At 41.0% G+C, this 23,843-nt stretch overlaps 1 protein-coding gene and 1 non-coding gene across 2 annotated transcripts; one reads left to right on the forward strand and one right to left on the reverse strand.

The window, feature by feature from the left end:
* The first annotated feature begins 842 nt into the window (after nucleotides 1-842).
* ca8 (carbonic anhydrase VIII) lies at nucleotides 843-18,082 on the forward strand. The gene is made up of 9 exons (XM_060888050.1): nucleotides 843-1,237; nucleotides 6,728-6,919; nucleotides 7,053-7,177; nucleotides 12,410-12,505; nucleotides 13,119-13,181; nucleotides 13,589-13,637; nucleotides 13,802-13,914; nucleotides 14,834-15,003; nucleotides 17,373-18,082. Exons 1-8 carry the CDS (start codon nucleotides 1,165-1,167, stop codon nucleotides 14,966-14,968), a joined length of 846 nt encoding a protein of 281 aa, XP_060744033.1. The 5' UTR covers nucleotides 843-1,164; the 3' UTR covers nucleotides 14,969-15,003; nucleotides 17,373-18,082.
* trnak-uuu (transfer RNA lysine (anticodon UUU)) lies at nucleotides 12,991-13,063 on the reverse strand. The gene has a single exon. It is a non-coding gene; the product is annotated as a tRNA-Lys (tRNA).
* Nucleotides 18,083-23,843: the final 5,761 nt, after the last annotated feature.

The raw sequence follows: 23,843 nt of genomic DNA on the forward strand, positions 1-23,843 counted from the left end.
AATTCACTGTTACACACACACACACACACACTCACCTAACTTTTACACACACTCACCTCACCTAACTGTTACACACACACACACACACACACACACACACACACACACACACACACACACACCCTTACCTGACTGTTACACACAACAGCACGCTCTGTTCTCAGGGTGCAGTTAGTTTTCTGCCAGCTTCTCTGGAACTACACTTATTACCTACCTCACTTCTTGTCTGTCTGCATTTCAAACCCTGACCCAGATTGAGACAGAGGTGTGTGTGTATGTATGTATGTGTATGAGAGAGAGAAATGACATTACTTTGAATATAAAGAACACAGATGACTCAGTGGGAGTGTACAGTACACACAAACACACAAACACACACAGATTGTGACGGAGACAGAAATCTTCTCGTTCATCATGCTGTAAAAACCCCTCTATCTCCACAGGGCCAACACCATTGTTCTTTTCTTTTCTTTTTTTCTGTTCCGCTTTGTTTTTATTGCAGTGAAACAATGATTTTCTGTATTAAAATCTCTCTCACACACACACACACTCTCATGCTCTCTCTCTCGTTTTCTCTATGTTCCTGGCTCTCAGTCTTTAGATGTTTATCTTCTTCCTTTTTTTTTTTTTCTTTCCATTGTTGCTTTTTTAGAATTGTTTTCTATGTAAGCTTTTCTTTTGTTTTTTTTAACTCTCCTCTTCTTTCTTTACTCCCCCCATAACCTCACCCATTTCCCGTGTGTGTGTGTGTGTGTGTGCTCGTCGTGTTTGGACTCTTAACCAGTTTGTGCTGCTTAGCTTTTTCTAACATGCTGCTACAGTGTCACCTCCTACAGCCAATCAGAGTAAGGGAGTGTGAGTGTGTGTGAATGAGAGTGTGTGTGAGTGTGATAGTCACTTTGCTCTGCTTCAGCTGGGAAAAGGAGTTTAGAAACTGGTGTATGGCATGGAGCAGAGAGAGGAGGTCATTCTGCAGCCTTGATTTACCTGGAAGAGGAGGTGTGTGTGTGTAACGGAGTGACAGAAGGAAGGAGAAGTGACTGAAAGCTCTTTCTCTTGGTCAAGTTTTCTGGGGATTTTTTCTTCTTCTTGGTTTTATGGCTCCAAGGTGAAAACACACACACACGATTTGGAACACAGCCAGAGGAAGGCAGAGACATCGGTATGACGGACCCTGTGATGGAGGAGTGTGATTCTGTACCTGGGAATGAAGAGCTGGACTGGGGCTACGAGGAAGGTAAAGAAGTGAGCGACAGATCTGCACTCGTTAATCTCCCAGTGAAATAGGAGAGTGAACTCTGAACACACACCTTATTGTGGTTAGAAAGTCACTGAGCTCTGCTGAACACAATGAGCTCTTATTGTGTGTGTGGAGGGAGGGGGATGATGTGGGATAATGTGCATACAAAGTATTTCTTTAAAAAGAAAAATAGTATAAAGAAAGAAAGGAGAGAGGAAGAGAAGAAAATCTCTCTCTCTCTCTCTCTCTCTCTCTCTCTCTCACACACACACACACACACACACACACTCCTCCACTGGCACTTGTGTTCCTTTTCTTTCTTTTTCTTCTTAAAAACATTTGAATTTGAACACATCACTGCCCTGAGTGCTGCATTCTGATTGGTCGTCAGGTGTTGATTAATTCTCTCCAACAGCAGCGTTATGTATAATCAATGTGCTAGTTGGGTAAGCCGTTGTTTCCATAGCAACAGAATATTTCTCTAAGGAGAAGTGTGTGTATGATGTTGTAAAGGAGTCTCCAGTGTGAGAAGGTGTGTGTGTGTGTATGATGTTGAAAGGAGTCTCCAGTGTGAAAAGGTGTGTGTGTGTTTGTGTGTATGATGTTGTAAAGGAGTCTCCAGTGTGAGAAGGTGTGTGTGTGTGTGTGTATGATGTTGTAAAGGAGTTTCCAGTGTGAGAAGGTGTGTGTGTGTGTGTGATGTTGTAAAGGAGTCTCCAGTGTGAGAAGGTGTGTGTGTCTGTGTGTGTGTGTGTGTGTGTGTGTATGATGTTGTAAAGGAGTCTCCAGTGTGAGTGTGTGTGTGTGTCTGTGTGTGTGTGTGTATGATGTTGTAAAGGAGTCTCCAGTGTGAGAAGGTGTGTGTGTGTGTGTGTGTATGTGTGTGTGTGTGTGTATGATGTTGTAAAGGAGTCTCCAGCATGAGAAGGTGTGTGTGTGTGTGTCTGTGTGTGTGTGTGTATGATGTTGTAAAGGAGTCTCCAGTGTGAGAAGGTGTGCGTGTTTGTGTGTGTGTGTGATGTTGTAAAGGAGTCTCCAGTGTGAGAAGGTGTGTGAGTGTGTGTGTGTGTGTATGATGTTGTAAAGGAGTCTGCAGTGTGAGAAGGTGTGTGTGTGTGTGATGTTGTAAAGGAGTCTCCAGCATGAGAAGGTGTGTGAGTGTGTGTGTGTGTATGATGTTGTAAAGGAGTCTGCAGTGTGAGAAGGTGTGTGTGTGTGTGTGATGTTGTAAAGGAGTCTCCAGCATGAGAAGGTGTATAGCAGTGTAAATACGCCCCAGTGTTTGAGGAAAACCGTCATGTTTGAATAAGAGTCGAGACGAAGGACACCAGACATTAATGTCCTCCGTAACGAGGACGACTCAGCCAGAGGCTCTTCTGATCTCTAACCTAATACACACTGGTTTGCTCACAGATGCCTGAGAAGAACTTGAGGTGCTACAGGTCTGTAATGAGAGACTCCTGTACTTATTCTGGAGTGTGAGAAGATCCCTTACATAGGCAGCCTACTCACACATTCAGTCCATAACCACAACATTACACAGAATGAAACACGACTAAAGAAACTTTACACAAACACAGTGGCGGGAAATAAATCACCACCACTCGGGGTCATGAGCTCACAGGAAATGAAGCTACAGTGTGTACACATCACACACACACACACACACACCTCCTCACACTGGAGACTCCTTCACCACATCTCACACACATTGTTTAGTGTCTCTGTGTATGATCTGTATGAGAAGGTATCAGAGTCAGTACATTAATATAAACCTGAGCTGCTGTTAGAGAGAATGAATCAACACCAACCAGGACTCAGGACTCAGAACTCAGAACTCAGGTCTTGGTTGTAACTGACAGCAGTAATGTCAGCAGCAGTGTATGGAGAAGGAGGTTTCAGTGTGTGTTAGTACTACATTTCCTGAAACAGACTGAAATAAGAAGTTGCGGAAATTTGTGTTGCTCGTCGCTCAGCTTTATTTCTGCATTGTGGTCTGTCTGGATCCGTGTGCAGGAGTCTGAGGAACCAGGAAATCTTCTGTAAGACACAGATTCAGCCATAAATAATGAAATGAAACTTTTCTACATTAACAAGCTGAATAGAAAGAGCAGGAAAGTGGAAGAGATGTGAGAATTTCCTGCATTATGGAGAACCTGAGCTGCTGCTGCTGCTTCTTTAGTTCTGTAGTAGCATCAGAACAGATTTAATCACTACTCTGCTCCATTAGTGAGAGCGAGTTTGTTTGTTTATTTAGTTATTTATTTATTTATTTTGAATATTTATTATTTAAATATCTTGGTGTTTTATTCCTCTGCTAAGTTTTTTATTATCTGGTACATTTACTAATAATAATACTAATCCTACTACTATTACGAGTATTAATACTCATTATTACTACTAACATTACTAGTAATAATTAAGTGTAATTACTGTAACACACTTCTGTTCTGTAATTAAAACATCACAGGAAGTAAAATACTCAAAAATTAACATTAACAGTAATATTTATATTCTGCACTAAAAACAGAAAATAAACTCAAACATATAAATGGTTAATTAATTTTTCAGCATTAGGGTGCCAAAACTTTAGCACCGAGGCCACAGTCATGCTGGAGATGTTTTGTTTGTGTGGTAAAAGAGGGACTAATGATTTGCCAGCGATGTTAGCAGAGTTAGCTGAGGTAAATTGATAGAACTGTTGTTGCTAACTTTAGCATTGATTTTCTGAAGCTCCGCCCCTTTCTGACATGGGCGAGAATGTGCATTTGAAATCGAGCGCCACTGAAGGAACTGAAGCTATTATTGTTTTGTTACTGTCTCTGTGAGGATCACCGTAGTAACTTAGATATGCTAATGCTAATGCTACAAGCTCCAGTGTTCCACACAGATGTTGAATATATGAGGATTGTTTGGTGTTTGTGACACAAAATACTGTCAAATTCTTACAACGAAGGTTTTAATATATAGATCTAATCCTACCCTCACCGCACTCCCCTCACTCCTCCCCTCACTCTGCACCTCACTCCACCCCTCACTCCACCCCTCACTCCTCCCTTCACTCCTCCCTTCACTCTTCCCCTCAGTCCACCCCTCACTCTGCTCTTCACTCCTCCCCTCACTCCTCCCCTCACTCCTCCGCTCACTCCTCCACTCACTTCTCTGCTCACTCCTCCCCTCACTCCAACCCTCACTCCAACCCTCACTCCATCCCTCACTCCACCCCTCACTCCTCCCCTCACTCCTCTGCTCACTCCTCCGCTCACTCCTCCCTTCACTCTTCCCCTCACTCCACCCCTCACTCCTCCCCTCACTCCAACCCTCACTCCATCCCTCACTCCATCCCTCACTCCACCCCTCACTCCACCCCTCACTCCTCTGCTCACTCCTCCGCTCACTCCTCCCTTCACTCTTCCCCTCACTCCACCCCTCACTCCACCCCTCACTCTGCACCTCACTCTTCTCTTCACTCCTCCCCTTACTCCTCCCCTTACTCCTCCCCTTACTCTTCCCCTCACTTCTCTGCTCACTCCTCCCCTCACTCCTCCCCTAAGTTTTCTGGATGTTCTGAACGCAGCCGGTTTGACCGATAACAAAGCTCCGCCTCCTGCTTCTGAAACTCGGTCAGTAAATTTACAGAAATAGAGTGAGGTTAAAGAGAGGAATAAAAGCAGCACAGCAGAAATGAGAGCATCACCTGTTGACATCCCCTGGAGGAGTGTTTCATTCTTACAGGACGTCAACATTAATAGCGATGGGACTCTGGAGCTCCAAGGATCTTTATTTAGCTTCTTCATTAAAGACACAGAGAAGAAAAGAAAGCCATTGTTCTGTGCTGATGTGAATCCAGTTCACGGAGCTGACAGAAGGACCGAAAAGGCATCAAAATCACATCTCTGTTTACACACTGCTCATGAGTCAATACATACTGAACATTTGACACTTTACTGAAAAACTGAATCTGAATTGTTGTTTACTGGTATTTTATTATTTATTGCTTCTTGAATTTGTATGTTGACCTTTGGTAACTTGAAAGGCACCTATTCTTCTTCTTCTTCTTCTTCTTCTTCCAAACAAATGTTCAGTGTGAAACTATCAGCTGTTCGAATGTTACGGTTTGTTGCTTAGCGACAGACACCGGGAACTGAAAACAGCGTATCAGTGTATCAGTGTGTGTGAAGTGTGAGACGAGCCGATATTTATTGTGGTTGCACGCTGGATTAAACCAATCACGATTGTTGATACACAAAATATGCAAATAAGCAGAAGGTTGCAGCAGAGTTTTGGATTGTACAAAGTGAAACATCAGATTCTGAAGATCCAGGATTGTGTGTTAACCCTGGGGAAAGTAGAGCAGTGTGAAACCTCTGACCACATAAACCCAGTATTCTGTTTGTTAGGACACAGGAAAATCTTTCGCCCGTCCCTTCATTTGCTGTGTAGATAGTAAATATCTGAGTGTCACATGGCTCTGTATCTGATCAGTGATGAATCAGATCAAAGCTCTCACAAGCCAGTGAAGCCGACCTCGTTCTCTGCTCTGTGGCCTTCAACCACATGCTTTGTTTTCATCTCTGAAGGTCGTTCGTGGGTTTAAGGCCTGTGAGGCCTTTTTTACTGCAGCTCTGAGGAGGCGCTTCATCTAGTTAGGGTGAGGGGGGGCATCTGATTTAGTGTTGGGGGGGAAAACGAGCAAAGTGGAAATAAAATAAGTAAAAGAAAAAGAAATGACAGAAAGAAAGCCAAGAAAAGAGAAAGAAAAAGAAATTCAAACATGTAAATAGGAAAGAAAGAAAGAAAAGAAGAAGTGAATTAAAGATAAATGCAGCAGGCTTAAAAAAGACTGAAAGTAAAGAGAAAGACAGAATGTGAGAAAAAAATGAAGGAGGGAAATGAAGTAAAAAAGTAACGAAAAAAATGTACAGGATGCAAGAAGGAACGACATAGAAAGAAATATAATGAAGTTGCGTGTTGTTGTGTTGTTGTGTTGTGTGGGTGTGGAGTGGGGTTTATATTAATGTGTGTTTTGTTGTGTAGGTGTAGAGTGGGGTTTATATTAATGTGTGTTGTGTTGTTGTGTAGGTGTGGAGTGGGGTTTATATTAATGTGTGTTGTGTTGTTGTGTAGGTGTGGAGTGGGGTTTATATTAATGTGTGTTGTGTTGTTGTGTTGTTGTGTAGGTGTGGAGTGGGGCTTATATTAATGTGTGTTGTGTTGTTGTGTAGGTGTAGAGTGGGGTTTAAATTAATGTGTTGTGTTGTGTTGTTGTTGTGTTGGTGTAGAGTGGGGTTTATATTAATGTGTTGTGTTGTTGTGTTGGTGTAGAGTGGGGTTTATATTAATGTGTTGTGTTATGTTGTTGTGTAGGTGTGTAGGTGTAGAGTGGGGTTTATATTAATGTGTTGTTGTGTTGTGTTGTTGTGTAGGTGTAGAGTGGGGTTTATATTAATGTGTTGTTGTGTTGTGTTGTTTTGTGTTGTTGTGTAGGTGTAGAGTGGGGTCTGCTGTTCCCCGAAGCGAACGGAGAGAATCAGTCTCCCATTAACCTGAACTCCAGAGAGGCTCTTTACGACCCCCGACTGCTGGAGGTGGGTTTAATGCCTAACTATGTGGTGTGTCGCGACTGTGAGGTCATCAACGATGGACACACGGTCAGGATCATGCTGAAGTCTAAATCAGGTAACAATAACAACACGACACACACCAGCAGCGACGGATAGAAACAGAGTAAAAATCTGCTGTCTGATTTGATAAAAAACAACAGAGATTTGAGTGGCGTTTGTCCTCCGTCTCTCCCTCGTTCCTCCTGCAGTGGTGACCGGAGGCCCGCTGCCCAGTGACCACGAGTTTGAGCTGCATGAAGTTCGGTTCCACTGGGGCAAGGAGAACCAGAGAGGATCTGAACACACTGTTAACTTCAAGGCCTTTCCTATGGAGGTCAGTTCCACACACACACACACACACACACACACACACACACACACACGAAGTGCCGTACTCTTACCATTTCAGGGTGAAGGATCGTACATCATGCTCCGTGAGATGTTCAAGGCTTGGGATATTAATTTATAACCATAACCCTGCTTTAAACTTCTCCACAACTTTATCCCTGACCTGTCTGATGTGTTCTTTGGTCTTCATGATGCTGTTTGTTCACTAATGTTCTCTAACACACTTCTGAGGGCTTCACAGAACAGCTGTATTTATACTGAGATTAAATGACACACAGGTGACTCTATTTACTCATTAGGTGACTTCTGAAGGCAGTTCAAGTCAAGTCAAGTCAAGAAGCTTTTATTGTCATTTCAACCATATATAGCTGTTACAGTACACAGTGAAATGAGACAACGTTTCTCCAGGATCAAGGTGTTACGTAAAACAAAGACAGGGCTAAAGACTTGTAAGTAGTCTTAGCCTACGGTGGCCGGGAAGTGCAAAACAAATTAACAAAACCCAAACCAAATTAACAAAACCGAAAACACATTAACAAAACCCAAACCAAATTAACAAAACCCAAACCAAATTAACAAAACCGAAAACACATTAACAAAACCCAAACCAAATTAACAAAACCCAAACCAAATTAACAAAACCGAAAACACATTAACAAAACCCAAAACACATTAACAAAACCCAAACCAAATTAACAAAACCCAAAACACATTAACAAAACCGAAAACACATTAACAAAACCCAAACCAAATTAACAAAACCCAAACCAAATTAACAAAACCCAAACCAAATTAACAAATCAGAAAACACATTAACAAATTCGAAAACACAACGACAAGTCAGACAACCCAGAAATGGTAGTGTATCGTTTTTGAATGGAAACTTACCGATCATTGGACAAGACACCTGTCACTCAAGATATACAGGTATGGAATCTTATGTGTAATGTGTAAAGTTCTCCGTTTAAATAAAGTTCTCCGTTCAAGAAAATAACAGAATTAATCCACAGTAATCCATTCCATCCATCCATTCCAACTTTTCCCTGTGGCAGACTGTTGAACTTCATGTATACTTTGAGTGACAGGTGTCTTGTCCAATCACAAACTATACCAACCGCTTCCGGGTTGTCTGAAATGTCGTTGTGTTTTCTGATTTGTTCATTTGTTTTCTGATTTGTTAATGTGTTTTCTGATTTGTTAATGTGTTTTCTGATTTGTTAATGTGTTTTCTGATTTGTTAATGTGTTTCATGCACCGATTCAGACAACCCGGAAGCGGTAGGTATAGTTTGTGAATGGAAACTTACCGATCATTGGACAAGACGACTGTCATTAAAGATATACAGGTGAATGAAAGGTGTCTCGTCCGATGATGGTAAGTTTCCATTAACAAATTATACCAACCGCTTCCGGGTTGTCTGACTTGTTAATGTGTTTTGGGTTTTGTTAATTTGGTTTGGGTTTTGTTAATGTGGTTTGGGTTTTGTTAATGTGTTTTCGGTTTTGTTAATTTGGTTTGGGTTTTGTTAATTTGTTTTGCACTTCCCGGCCACCGTATTAGCCACATAAAGTGCAACTGTGCAACCTGGTGCAAACAGTGCAGGACAAGACAAACAAGACAGACAAGACAGTGCAGGACAAAAGACAGTGCAGGACAAGAGACAGTGCAGACACAAAGTTACAAGACAATACAAAAAGTACAAAAAATGCAATACACAAAAGACAATAAACAGTAAACAGTAACAGAAACAGCGCCGACCAACCAGTGTATATACTGTGTGTGAATACTGAATGTTCACACAATATTTCGTGCAGTAACATTAGAATGAACACAGTTTCTTAGCAGCAGGTCCTTGGGATAATATATAGAATTGTGCAAAAAACAGCAAATGACTGAAATATTGTATAGTATGTGCGAAATGGTTGAGATATTGTACAATATGTGCAAAGAACGGCTGAAATGTTGTTAGACTTTCAGAAGTCTAACTGGATGTTAGTTAGGGGTATCAGGGTAAAGGGGGCTGAATACAAACACACACCACACTGTTCAGATATTTATTTGTAAAAAAAAAAAGATTTGGACACCATTTATAATTTTCATCCCACGTCACAATTATGTGCCACTTTCTTTCGGTCTATTTTGTAAAATCCCAATAAAATACATTTTTCTTTGTGGTTGTAAAGTGTCAAAATGTTACAGAGAGAGAGAGAGAGAGAGAGAGAGAGAGAGAGAGAGAGTATAACTCATGTTATATTAACTCATATAACTCATGACAGTAAATAGATAGATAAAAAAATGACAGTAGATAGATAGATAGATAGACAGACAGACTGAGGTGAGCGAGGTGCAGATTGAAGATGTTCTCAGTGAGCAGGAGGTTGTGAGATTTAAATGTTTTTCTGATGCTGCACTCAGTAAATCTTCACTGCTCCATTAGCTGCAGTTTCCAGGAAACATTATCATTAATTAGGGCTTTTATTTCTGTCTCTGAAGAAATCTGTGCTGTTTCTCCTCCTGACTGAGCGCTAATGACTCCTCTGTAAACAAGTAGCATCTTTCTCATAAGCATTCGGTGTTAGTGCTAAATTCAGACTATTTAAAAACACAAATCAGAATTTGGAATGTTAATCAGGTGTTAGCTGTGTAGCTAGCATGAAGTAGCATGAAGATTCCATTCAAATCCTAATATCATGACTTCATATGGAAAATGACAAGCTGGCCAATTCTGAGCTACTTAGCATGCTAGCTTGCTAATAAACAGGCCAAAAACACAACAAAGTAAAAACAGTCAAACCTGAACACCAGTAAGCACATATTTAGCAACCAGTAACATAGCTACCATTAGCATGTAGCAGAAGAATATTAACATATAACAAATTAACAAATAATATCTTATTTAACCAGCAGTAGCACATTAGCTAATAAGCAACACTTAGTTAGTAAACTAGCTGTTTAGTGTAATAAATGAGCCAGGAATGAACCGACTGCACAGTAGCTAGCTGTGATTCAGCCATTTAATATTTAACAGGAAGACTAGCCAGTTAGCATGCTATAGCAGGTTGGTTAATTAACTGGTTAGCACACTCGGTAACGTAAAGCAACAGGGTTTAATTAAAAAACACCAGCAAAACAGCAGATATGATTTAAAAAGCAGTAATCTTGCTACGGTTAGCATCTAGAAGAGGAACAATATAGCAAATCAGTGCTAGTTCATTAGCAGAGTGTAAAATAAAACAGAATAACACGGTTTATACAGGGAAAAGTCTGTAAATATCTCAGGAGACTCTAACCCCTGTGTTTGTGTGTGTGTGTGTGTGTGTGTGTGTTTATTTTGTACTGTTTGACGTGTCGTATTTAAACACCTGTGACACTGAGCATGACACACTGACACACAGACAATACTGAGAGCTCTTTAAATAATACAGAGAGCTAAAACATAAAGCCCTGAGTGTACACACACACACACACACACACACACACACACACACACACACATACGTCCTACACACCTGCCACTTTACACACACACACCTGACAGTAGCTCAGGTTTATATAAATGTACTCACTCTGATACCTCAAATTCTAATTCTGATTTTATTTGTCAGACACACACACAGTACGACATGCAGTAAAAATAGTTAATAAGTAGAGAATAAAAGAATAAAATAAAGGAATAAAAATAAGGTATGAAGTAGATGTAACATACAGAAGAAATTAATATCAAAATATTTATTAAAAAAAACAAGAAAAGAAAATGGAATCAGAACAGAGGTAGTGTTAGAGTGGTGTAGTGATGTGTGTGAACATGCTCATATATTTAATGTTACAGGGAGGATGTAGTGTAAAATTCTGCCTGTGGTAGTGAGTTGTGGCAGTCCTGAAAAGTCCAGACAGGGTCCAGGCTCTTGGTGTTCTCCTGGTTGAGGCCCGAATGGCCTGTGGAAAGAAGCTCCTCCTCATTCTTTCTGTGTTCACCTTCACAGAGCAGAAGCTCTTCCCTGAAAGCAACAAAGAAAAGAGACCATTGTTCAGATGGCTGAGGTCTCACTGTCTTCCTGGCTTTGGTCCAGCATTGCTTGTTGTATATAGACTCCAGGTCTGGGAGCTCAGTGTGGATGATACACTCAGATGATCTTACCACCCTCTGGAGAGCTCGTCTGCCCTGTCTGGTGCTGTTCCCAAACCAGGCTGTGATGCTTCCTGTCAGGATTCTCTCAATAGTGCAGGTGTAGAATGTATTTAGCACCCAAGAGGGCAGTTTAAAGACCTTTAAGCTTCTTAGATGGTAGAGAAGATGCCAGTGCTTCCTGACCACGGTGTTGATGTGATAGGACCCATACAGGTCCTGCATGTTATGAACACCTAGAATCTGGAAACTGTCCACTCTCTCCACTGGGCTCCTGTTGATCACGAGAGGTTAAATCTCCTCTCCTGCTTCATGCTGAAGTCCACAATCAACTCCTTTGTCTTGCTCACATTCTCCTGGCACCAAGTCTTCAGCTTTTTAATCTTCTCTAGGTCTTACTCTCATTGTTGTTGGAAATCAGGCCCACCACATCTGTGTGGTCAGTGAACCTGGTGATGGTGGTGGAGTCAGAAGTGACCGTGCCATTGTATGTGTACAGTGAGTACAACAGGGGCTCAGGACACAACCCTGGGGGTCTCCAGTGCTGAAGGTGATGGAGGATGAGACATGTTTGCTCACCTGTACTGTTTGTGGTCAGTTCATCAGGACTTTTTTAACGATACCCGTTTTTTAATGGTGCCATTTTAATGATACATGTTTCCATAGCAACAGCTCGTTCACAAGGACTTGTACAGCTCACGCCCCACTGATAACAAACACTTTTCAATTTTCTTCAAGTAAGAATATTTGTGTATGATGTGGTGAAGGAGTCTCCAGTGTCAGAGTTGTGACCAGTTAGAGGTGAAGCTGGAATTTCAGGACAGAGGAGTTTATGCTTCTTTGTGTTTTCTTTTTTGTGGTAACTAACAATGACAAGTTGCTTGTTTTTTGTCTTATTAATTTAAAGAGAGAGAATAAAGAGACAAGTGTTTATAGCTGCTACAGTGGAAGTGACTCATTATACAGAACATTAGAGTAATTATAAACAGGTAAAACGTCAGATTTATTGGTAATTGGTCTAAACCTGTTAGAGGAAATTAAACATGAGGATGGAAAAGTAACCCTGCTTTGTGTGTGTGTGTGTGTGTGTAGCTACATCTGATCCACTGGAACAGCACTCTGTTCAACACTGTGGAGGACGCCATTGGCAAGAAGAATGGAATCCTCATCATCGCTCTCTTCGTCCAGGTCTGACCAGGAGATTGTGTCTGTGTGTTATTTCAATGAGTGTGCTCGTGTTTGTGTGTGTGTGCTACTTATATGAGTGTGTTCATGTTTGTGATGTCTATGAGTGTGTTCATGTTTGTGTGTTACTTCTATGAGTGTGTTAATTCTATGTTTTCATGTATGTGTGTGTTAATTCTATGAGTGTGTTACTTCTATGAGTGTGTTCATCTTTGTGTGTATGTTTATTCTGTGTCTTCATTCTAATTCTATGAGTGTGTTCATGTTTGTGTGTGTGTAAATGTGTGACATTTACATTCTTATCCAGAGTGACTTACATTTTTATTTCAGTTTATACACCTGAGCAATTGAGGGTTAAGGGCCTTGCTCAGGGGCCCTGCATTGTCAACTTGTTGGACCTGGGATTCAAACCAGTAGTCGAACACCTTAACCACTGAGCTGCCACATCCCAAAGCATTCTTTTCATTTTGCACACCCACATCTACAAACGCCCAAACAGGGACTTGAACCCTGGACCCACCGATTAAAAGTCTGATGCTCTAACGACTGAGCTATCCGGGCTCTGTCCATTCTGATGTTCTATGAGTGTGTTCATGTTTGTGTGTGTGTTGTGTAGATCGGTAAGGAGCATCTGGGACTGAAGGCTGTTACAGAGGTGTTACAGGACCTGCAATATAAAGTAAGACCATACACACACACACACACACACACACACACACACACACACACACACACACACACACACACGTTTCCACAGTCTCCTCACTCCACCTTTTGTATCAGCCTTTCAGTAAAAGTCAATTCATGGCTAAACTAAAGGCTATTAAATTCCCGCTAGATTGTATTGACCGCTAATGTTGATTTTCCTCGTTCTTGAGCGAACGTGTCAAAAAACATCAATCACCAATGCAGTTCACATTTACAACAAAGCCACGCCCACAAATCTCCATATAACAAACGATTTGTGTTAAATCTTTTGATAATGCGGCTCATCAGCCCTCACATGAACACACACACGTGTTTCAATAAAAACCTATATAGAATAAACAAAAAGTGTGTAACAAATAATTGTGTTTGTTGTTTCAGGGAAAGACAAAAATAATTCCGTGTTTTAATCCTAACACTTTACTGCCTGGTGAGTTTTTTTTTAGTTTTTATATTTTTTCTCTTTATTAATTTTGACGAATAAACTTCTGTAAAATTGTAGTGTCAAATTTATAGCCTAGCTTCACTAGCTACTGTTTTATAGTTAATGCTAATCAGAGATTCAGTCAGTGTGTGTGTGCTTTTTCACTACAGATCCGTTATTAAGAGATTACTGGGTGTATGAAGGATCTTTAACGACACCGCCATGTAGCGAAAACGTCACCTGGATCCTCTTCCGCTATCCGCTAACCATCTCTCAAATGCAGGTAAATTAAACACCACACATGAGAATGCGATTCAGATCTGTGATTCGCCCCCTAGTGGCAGCTTGGAGTTTAGGAACAAGTCTTAGGGTAGAAGTCAGAGCACCAACAGAGCTAGCTCACTAACATGAGTGATCAGTGTTCAGGTTTATCTCCCCGTCGTGTCTGTTTGGATCGATCTGTAGCAGATCTATAGGACTATAAACTTCTTTAAAGCGGTGAAGTGATGGTTTATGGCCATGACAACATGATGTCACTTCCTGAACTCCTGAACTTTTTAAAATAAGTTTTTTCCTAGTCAGAGTTCTCCTAGTTAGTAAATGTTAAGCCTTAACGTAAACTGTGCTGTAACTCGTAACTCCTGACAACAAACAATTCACGGTTCCCACTCGAGTTCCTCTGAGTTCAGGGAGTTACGTCTAATCAACATCAGCATTAAACAGTGAGAGTGTAAAGACTTATCTTTATATCCATCAGCACATGGACGTGTTGATGTTAAATCTAACACTCTTCACTGATCTGTGAGGAAACACCTCCCTCATCATGGCTCGCTCGCTGTGAGTTTGTCTGATTAAACTCCTGTGTGTTTCTGTAGCGGTTAGTTTCCAGAGCGCTCAGTCGTACGTTCAGTTCTGATCAGAGCTGATGATCCTTAAAGTAAACAGCAGATGCAAAACACACACTGATGAAAATCTACACATTTTACTCAAACACTTTAATCTGAGAACAGACACTGATAACATCATCAGGTCCTGTGAACTCGGATAATGACAAGTGTGTGAGAGTGTGAGAGTGTGAGAGTGTGTGTGTGTGTGTGTGTGTGTGTGTGTGTGTGTGTGTAAAGAGGAAATTGTAGAAGTAAACAGCTGATTGTAACAAACTCGTTTCCTCATGATGATCCTTTCTGTGATTCCCTTCACAGATTGAGGAATTCCGGAGACTCCGCTCTCATGTTAAAGGGGCGGAGCTTCCTGAAGGAAATGACGGGATGCTGGGAGATAATTTTCGACCCACGCAGCCTCTGAGTGACCGTGTGGTCAGAGCTGCGTTTCAGTAAAGCATCGCTGCAGCAGTCCATCACTAACACTGATGGTAACCTCCACTCACACACCTCCATCTAATCACCACACCTTCATCTAATCACCTCCACTCACACACCTTCATCTAATCACCTCCACTCACACACCTTCATCTAATCACCTCACCTTCATCTAATCACCTCCACTCACACACCTTCATCTAATCACCTCCACTCACACACCTTCATCTAATCACCTCCACTCACACACCTTCATCTAATCACCTCACCTTCATCTAATCACCTCCACTCACACACCTTCATCTAATCACCTCCACTCACACACCTTCATCTAATCACCTCACCTTCATCTAATCACCTCCACTCACACACCTTCATCTAATCACCTCCACTCACACACCTTCATCTAATCACCACACCTCTACTCACACACCTCCATCTAATCACCACACCTTCACTCACACACCTTCATCTAATAACCACACCTCCATCTAATCACCACACCTTCACTCACACACCTTCATCTAATCACCACACCTCCATCTAATCACCACACCTTCACTCACACACCTTCATCTAATAACCACACCTCCATCTAATCACCACACCTTCACTCACACACCTTCATCTAATCACCACACCTCCATCTAATCACCACACCTTCACTCACACACCTTCATCTAATCACCACACCTCCATCTAATCACCACACCTTCACTCACACACCTTCATCTAATCACCACACCTCAATCTAATCACCACACCTCCACTCACACACTTTCATCTACACATGGGTCACATGGTGTGAAGCTGCAGTGTTACTGTACTGGAATCAGGACTCAGTGGAGCTCAGGAATAAAACTATTCTCTCTGATCTAAAACTGTACACGGCATTGTGTGAAGCACTTTCTTATTTTAGTTCTCCCTGAAGTCCTCCTGCTCCTGATCCACTTCATCATCACAGTGAAACCAGGACGAGTGGAAGAGAGAGAGAGAGAGAGAGAGAGAGAGAGAGAGAGACCGAGACCTCCAGGCATACATACAAGAGGAGGAGCTGAAAGAGGACGAGTCCCAAATGTCAGACAGTTAGTGAAAGGAGAAATAAAAACAGAAAGAAAGGATGAGTGACAAAAAAAGGGAGAAAGAGTGACAAGCAGAAAGAAAATATGGGTAGCAGAAAGGATGAGAAAAAGGAAAGAAGCAAATGAAGGTGAAGGAAGAAAATAAGAGTGAGAAAGTAAAAGTGGATAAGAACAGTAGAGAGAAAACATAAAAAGAGACAGAGAGGAAAAGGAGAACAAAATAAAACACAAGAGCAAAGAAAGGTGGAGAAACTTGGAGAAGAAAGGTAGAAAATGAAAAGTCAGAAAAGAGAAAAGTAAGAAAGGAAGAAACTGAAGATGCAGAGAAGTCAAAGACAAACAAAGAAGAAGCAGAAGAAGAAAGAAAAGTGTAAAGGACTGATGATGAAAATGGAAACATAGACGTAAAGATAAAACGGCAACAAAATACAGCAGTGAGTGTGTGATGTGGATTCTGGAGTTCCAGAGCTCAGTTCCTCATGTTCTGGACTGATTAATAACCAGTCCAGTCCAGTACAGACTGATTAATCTCACAGATGCACACGGCGTCCCTCAGGGTTCCACTTCGTGGCCGTTGGCGTTCCTCTGGCGTTCTTTACATTCAATCTCCTGGACTCTGTGATGCGCTGTGACTTTACTGAGGAATCGACTGAGGAATTTATAATTGAAATTACATACTGCACATCTTCTAATTAATAGAATGGAGATTTTCGGATCATTATCATGTGATGTTTAATTTACAGAATAATTGTAGTGTGTAATTCTGATGATGAGTAAATGGTTTACTCTTCACCAGAGCATTGTGATGGAATGTTCAACACTTTACAAACACTTCCTGTCCTACTTCTTACTCACCACAATGGGGTCACGTTTTCCAAGAGAGCATCACTGTGGTATCTCACAGTGTTGAGACATTATCTTTACCAACAACATGACCTTACTCAAACCTCTGTTTCTCATTGAGGGGGTGTGGCCTTTGTACCTGTTTCATAGTCAAGGAGGTGTGGCCTATGTTCCTGTTTCATAGTCAAGGAGGTGTGGCCTATGTACTTGTAGTGAAGGAGACGTGGCCTCTGTACCTGTTTCATACTTAAAGAGGCGTGGCCTCTTTTCCTCTCAGCATGAAGGAGGCATGGCCTCTTTGCCTGTTAGTCCACTGATGTTGGCATGGCCTTTTTAACTACTTACAGCACACACACACACACACACACACACACACACACACACACACACACTTTTCTGTATCTTAACAGAATAAACTTTAAACATTCCTGATCATTACACTGTTCATCACCTTCATCATTTTAATCAGTGTATAATTTGCTATTCTCTTATTTCAGATTACGGAGCCGAGCTGCTTGAAGGAACCTGAGCCGTCTCATTAAACCCCACTAGATGTTAACATAGTTCGAGCCTGATGCGTTAAAGTACAACATGCCACATTACACAAGAGGCACAGATCCCAGTGACAAGCCAAGAATTTGTCATGATCTTTTATGAAGGTGTCAAGAATCAGTTACACACGATATTCCCCAGGAGTCGACAAACTTTATTAGTTAAACTAATCTTCCATGTTTTGGTTTGTCTGTCATTTAAGGCTCATTTTACTTGCTGTATTAGCAACAAAAAACAGATATTATCCTAATAGTCACTGACTAGCTGGATAGCTCGCAACATTGAGTAGACAAAAAACTGTAGCTATTGTTGTATTATTTGTTTGTAGATTACGTTATGTTAGATTTCAGCGGCTAAACTAACACAACCGCTAGCATAAGATAGCATGCATAGGTTATATGTGTAACTTTTTTTTAAAAAGCTCCTCTGTATTTGGAGCTTTGACGGGACGTCCGCTTTGTTGCCAACTTTGCCTAATTTTTTTTCAAACGTTTTCTGACTCGTATAGAAGAAACGTTCGTACTGTAACGTTTAATTTACGTTTAGGATACGTACTGAAGTGAAGAACAAACCTAAGCGCTTCTACGTCATTATTTACTACAGAGACAATGTGCTGGTGTTTAACATGAATAAATAAAATCATTTTTAAATTTAACTGTGTAGAGTCATAATTCTGTCTCCCTTTTAGAATAATGTGAAATTAGATTTCAGCATCTGGCTCTCAATATTTACATTATTATTATTATTATTATTATTATTATTATTATTATTATTATTATTATTATTATTTATTACACTTTTTTATTATTTATTACACTAGAAATCTATTTTTTTAAAATGAAGTATTCAATATTCAGTATTATTTGTCAAAAGTTAGCAAACTGAACAAAAAAACAAAAAAATGGCTGCAGATTTTTTTTAATGTATATTATTTTAATTTAAAAGGATATATACATTAAAAAAATCTGTTAATTAGAAAATTTTTATAAAATTTATAAAATTGATAAAAAATAAATAAAATGTATTTTTCAAAAAAAGAAAATAAACAAATAGGGGTTAGAATAAATTTGATAAAAAAAAAATAAGCATTTTCTTTAATAATTTTGTCATAACAGGATAAATTGTAATAAATTTTATTTAAAAGAACATTTTTAAAAGTATGTAAAAAGCATTCGGTTAGAAGACGTATTAAAAAAAAATCAGTGTTTTTTTTTCAGATTAACTCCAAAATTATATCCTGAGATTTCTAAAGTCTCATAAATAGAACAGTAAAAACAAATCACAAGCACAAACTTTCACAAATTTCAGACTTGTTACTCAAATTCTGTACACAAATTTAAAACTTGCTTTCTATTCTAAGATAAAAAAACACCTTTTTTTAAATTTTTTTCAATAATAAATTATTCATTTTCTAAAGAAAGCTTTCGGTCCTGGGCACAGTGTCTTAGTGGTTAGCACGTTCGCCTCACACCTCCAGGGTTGGGGGTTCGATTCCCGCCTCCGCCTTGTGTGTGTGGAGTTTGCATGTTCTCCCCGTGCCTCGGGGGTTTCCTCCGGGTACTCCGGTTTCCTCCCCCGGTCCAAAGACATGCATGGTAGCTTGATTGGCATCTCTGGTAAAATTGTCCGTAATGTGTGAGTGTGTGAGTGAATGAGAGTGTGTGTGTGTGCCCTGTGATGGGTTGGCACTCCGTCCAGGGTGTATCCTGCCTTGATGCCCGATGACGCCTGTGATAGGCACAGGCTCCCCGTGACCCGTGGTAGTTCGGATAAGCGGTAGAAAATGAGCGAGTGAGCGATGAGTTTTCAGTCCTGATTGGTCTGAACTGTCACACAAATGTTCGGTGAAACAAATTTAGACTTACAGAAACAAACACTCTCCTGACTCCTGAGCCCTGAGTTCTGATTGGTCACCATGTGTTGATTCATACTCTATAACATATAACTGATGTGTACAGAGGATACGTGTAATCGTTTACATGCTGACGACTTCTTAAAGTAAAGAGAAGTGTGTGTGCGTGTGTGTGTGTGTCTGTAAGAGTGTGTGTGTGTAATATAAATATAAATATGATGGGATGTTATTTACCCTATGTTTAGTGTTTCACATGTAAGAGGAGAGTTTAAAAGCTGATACAGAGCTGTGCAGTTACACTGTCTGTTAAACAATGGCAACTTGCAGGAAGTGTGAAGGAAACACACACACACACACACACACACACACACAGGCAGTGAGAGAATACTGTTCAGAAACACAGACTCCATCCTGATGGTTTAAATCAACATGAAGGTATTAAAGATTATATTAAATGTGATCAGATCTAAAGAGGAAACAGACCAGAACACTGCTGAGGAAATGATGACGTTATCTTTAGATCACAAAGTGTCTCATTTACAGCAGACGCCCTTTTCCTTTTATCTCACTTTATACTGAAGTCTCAAACTCACAACCTTCTGATCACCTTCATCACTGACCTACAACATGCCCCATGTCTCATAGAGGAAACAGTTAAAGAGAGCAAGAAAGATTCACGTATCAGTCTCAGTAAAGGAGGCATGGCCTCTGCGTCTGTCTCAGTGAAGGGGGCGTGGCTTGTGTGTCAGTCTCAGTAAAGGAGGCGTGGCCTCTGTGTGTGGAAGTCTCAGTGAAGGAGGCGTGGCCTCTGTGTGTCAGTCTCAGTGAAGGAGGCGTGGCCCCTGTGTGTGTCGGTCTCAGTGAAGGAGGCGTGGCCTCAATGTGTCAGTATCAGTGAAGGAGGTGTGGTCTCTGTGTCTGTCAGCCTAAGTAAAGGAGGCATGGCCTCTGTGTCTGACAGTCTCAGTAAAAGAGGCGTGGCCTCTGTCTATCAGTCTCAGTGAAGGAGGTGTGGCCTTTGTGTGTGTCAGTTTCAGTGAAGGAGGCGTGGCCTCTGTGTCTGTCAGCCTAAGTAAAGGAGGCATGGCCTCTGTGTCTGACAGTCTCAGTAAAAGAGGCGTGACCTGTGTCTGTCAGTCTCAGTGAAGGAGGCGTGGCCTGCCATTCTTCTGCATTTTTAATTTTTTTGGATTCTTTTGGAGACATTTGATAAGAACACTGAAGAAAAAACACAAACAACAAGGGTTTAGTGACTCATCACACATTTGAGCTTAAAGACTCCCTGTAAATAAAGTGCCTTTCAATTATCTTCACCAACCCTGTAGTGCCCCCTGCTGTATACATGCTATTAATACTAACACTACAGTATTACTCCTTTACACTGTCCTGTACAGCAGATGGTCAACGTGAACAGATTAAAAACACCTCATCATTGATCTATAAGGAGATATTTGTGTAGGATGAAGACGTTTCTAGTGTGAGAAGGTGTGTGTGTATGTGTGTGTCTGTGTGTGTATGTGTGTGTGTGTGTGTGTGTGTGTGTGTGTGATGTGTTATGTGCTCAAGGAGTCTCCAGTGTGAGCTCTGTGTCTCAGTAAGTGTGACTCTGACTCTCTATGTGTGTGTGTGTGTGTATGTGTGTGTGTGTGATGTGTTATGTGCTCAAGGAGTCTCCAGTGTGAGCTCTGTGTCTCAGTGTGACTCTGACTCTCTATGTGTGTGTGTGTGTGTGTGTGTGTGATGTGTGTGTATGTGTGTGTGTGTATGTGTGTGTGTGTGTATGTGTGTGTGTGTGTGTGTGTGTGTGTGTGTGTGTGTGTGTGTGTGTGATGTGTTATGTGCTCAAGGAGTCTCCAGTGTGAGCTCTGTGTCTCAGTAAGTGTGACTCTGACTCTCTATGTGTGTGTGTGTGTGTGTGTGATGTGTGTGATGTGTGTGTATGTGTGATGTGTGTGTGTGTGTATGTGTGTGTGTGTGTATGTGTGTGTGTGTGTGTGTGTGTATGTGTGTGTGTGATGTGTTATGTACTCAAGGAGTCTCCAGTGTGAGCTCTGTGTCTCAGTCAGTGTGACTCTGACTCTCTATGTGTGTGTGTGTGCGCGTGTGATGTGTGTGTATGTGTGATGTGTGTGTGTGTATATGTGTGTGTGTGTGTATGTGTGTGTGTGTGTGTGTGTGTGTGTGTGTGTGTGTGTGTGATGTGTTATGTGCTCAAGGAGTCTCCAGTGTGAGCTCTGTGTCTCAGTAAGTGTGACTCTGACTCTCTATGTGTGTGTGTGTGTGTATGTGTGTGTGGGTGTGTGTGTGTATGTGTGTGTGTGTGTGAGATGTGGTGAAGGAGTCTCCAGTGTGAGGAGGTATGTATGTGTGTGTGTGTGTGTGTGTGTGTGTGTGTATGTGTGTGTGAGATGTGTAAGGAGTCTCCAGTGTGAGTCCTGTGTCTCAGTCAGAGATGAAGCTGGAACTTGAAGTTCTCCACATCTTCAGGAGTTCTTCTCTATGGTAGTGAGAAGGAGAATAAAGAGAGGATGGTGAAGGAATGTCTGCTACAACGGAAGAGACAACAGGAACAGTGGTGTGAGAGGAATAAACATTAGAGGGTGAGTTGTTGTAGGAAAATAATCAACATCATGGTGTAACAGTGAGTCTGCTTCATCACACCACACTGTGTGGGGATAAATGTTTCCACACTTGTCTTAAAGTATTACATTAAATTAAAATAAATTCTTACTTTCCTTTCTTGTGGAACACAGAGATCTGTGAGAACATCAGTCCCATCTTCAGCATGATACGTAAATGTGTGTGTTGTCATAACTCTGAGCTCGGAGTGTATGCCGTCACACTCTGACGTCACAGCCGAGGCCAAACGAAGCCTGACGTGTCGAGCTAGCTGATGCTAAATGAAGTGTCTCACTGCTGATCTGAAATCAGGTTCCACACAAATTCTCACATTGTTACTCAAACCCTGATTAAAGGGGAATTACCACACAGACGCTAATGGGATTATAATGTTATCTCTCTCACACACTTCAGTTTGTCCGTACTTCAGCTTGTTGTTACTGAAAAAAACGCAAAAGAAACTTTTTAAAAGTTTCAGCTTGACCTCTGACTGTTCCCAGGCTCTAACCCTGAGGGACTCCTCACCACTAAACACAAACACATTTCTCCTTATAAAAAAAAAACGATTGTTTTTAAATCCCATGAACGAGCTGTTTCTATACAAAAAGATAACACCAACAACACCACGACCACCAACAACGACGTTTTACTGTATAAGCAGTTTTACTCTACTTACTTCTACAACGTGCAGTGAGAGTGATTGGCCAGCAGGGGGAGCGCTGAACACATCAGTCACAGATCAACCCATCAGCTCTGTTATCGTCTCTTCATCTCTTCTGACATTTCTATTATTTTTTGCTCCAGATTTCCAGAGATTCCTTTTTTTTTAAAAAAAAGTCACGTGATTCTTTTTAACAGCCTCAAAATACAAACAACAACAAAAAAAAACCCAAAGAAAAAAACCCAAAAATCCACATTATCAGCTCTTCATTTTTATTGATCGATTGATTTATTTATTGTATAATTGATTTCGGATGAATTCAGTCAGAGGTCACTAATCCCTTATGAAGTGATCATCGCTACGTCAGATGTCATCATGTTGGAATAAAAAAAAATAAACCCGTCCATATCTCACTTTAGCTAATAATATAGCTAAACATTTTTTCAGAGAAAATGTCTGAAGTTCTTCAGATTTGAGCTGGAGTTACATAGAAATATTACGTTTCCATAGCAACAGTTCGTCCACGGGGTCGTGTGCGCCAGACGCTCTGCTGATAATAAACAGAGGAATAACGCGTGTGATTATTTTCTGTAAAGGGAAATGTGTTTGTTTGTGTATGATGTGGTGAAGGAGTCTCCAGTGTCAGTGCTGTGTAACAGTCAGAGGTGAAGCTGGAACAATTCTTATGGTTTCTCGCTAACAACAACGTCAAGCTTCTTAATGCAGCAGAAGTTCAAATCAGTCACTATACAAATAGTGATGATGGATGAATGGTGAATGAGTTTTACGGGTGTGTGTGTCTGTGTGTATACAGTGTGTATACTGTGTGTGTGTGTACACATTGTGTATACTTGGTGTGTGTGTATGTGTGTGTGCAGTGTGTGTGTATACTGTGTGTGTGTGTGTACACAGTGTGTATACTGGGTGTGTGTGTATGTGTGTGTGCAGTGTGTATATAGTGTGTATACAGTGTGTGTGTGTGTATGTACAGTGTGTGTGTGTGTGTGTGTGTGTGTGTGTGTTCAGTGTGTGTTTGTGTTCTTTATTTGCGGCTGTGGTTACTGTATAAACTCCTGCTCTGAAGCGTGACGCATGAAATCCGTCTTTGTCCAGTTTAATCGCTGCACCTCTAATTGATTTGTTTCCATAGCAGAAGATGAGTTGGGTCCAGGTGTGTGTGTGTTTGTGTGTGTGTGTGTGTGTGTGTGTGTGTGTGTGTGTGTGTGTGTGTTGCACCATCGTTTCCTTTTTTTCGTTTTGCATCAATTCATGGCTTGACCTTTA

The sequence above is a fragment of the Tachysurus vachellii genome, chromosome 15 (genome assembly GCF_030014155.1).
Source record: "Tachysurus vachellii isolate PV-2020 chromosome 15, HZAU_Pvac_v1, whole genome shotgun sequence".
Classification (NCBI taxonomy): Eukaryota; Metazoa; Chordata; class Actinopteri; order Siluriformes; family Bagridae; genus Tachysurus; species Tachysurus vachellii.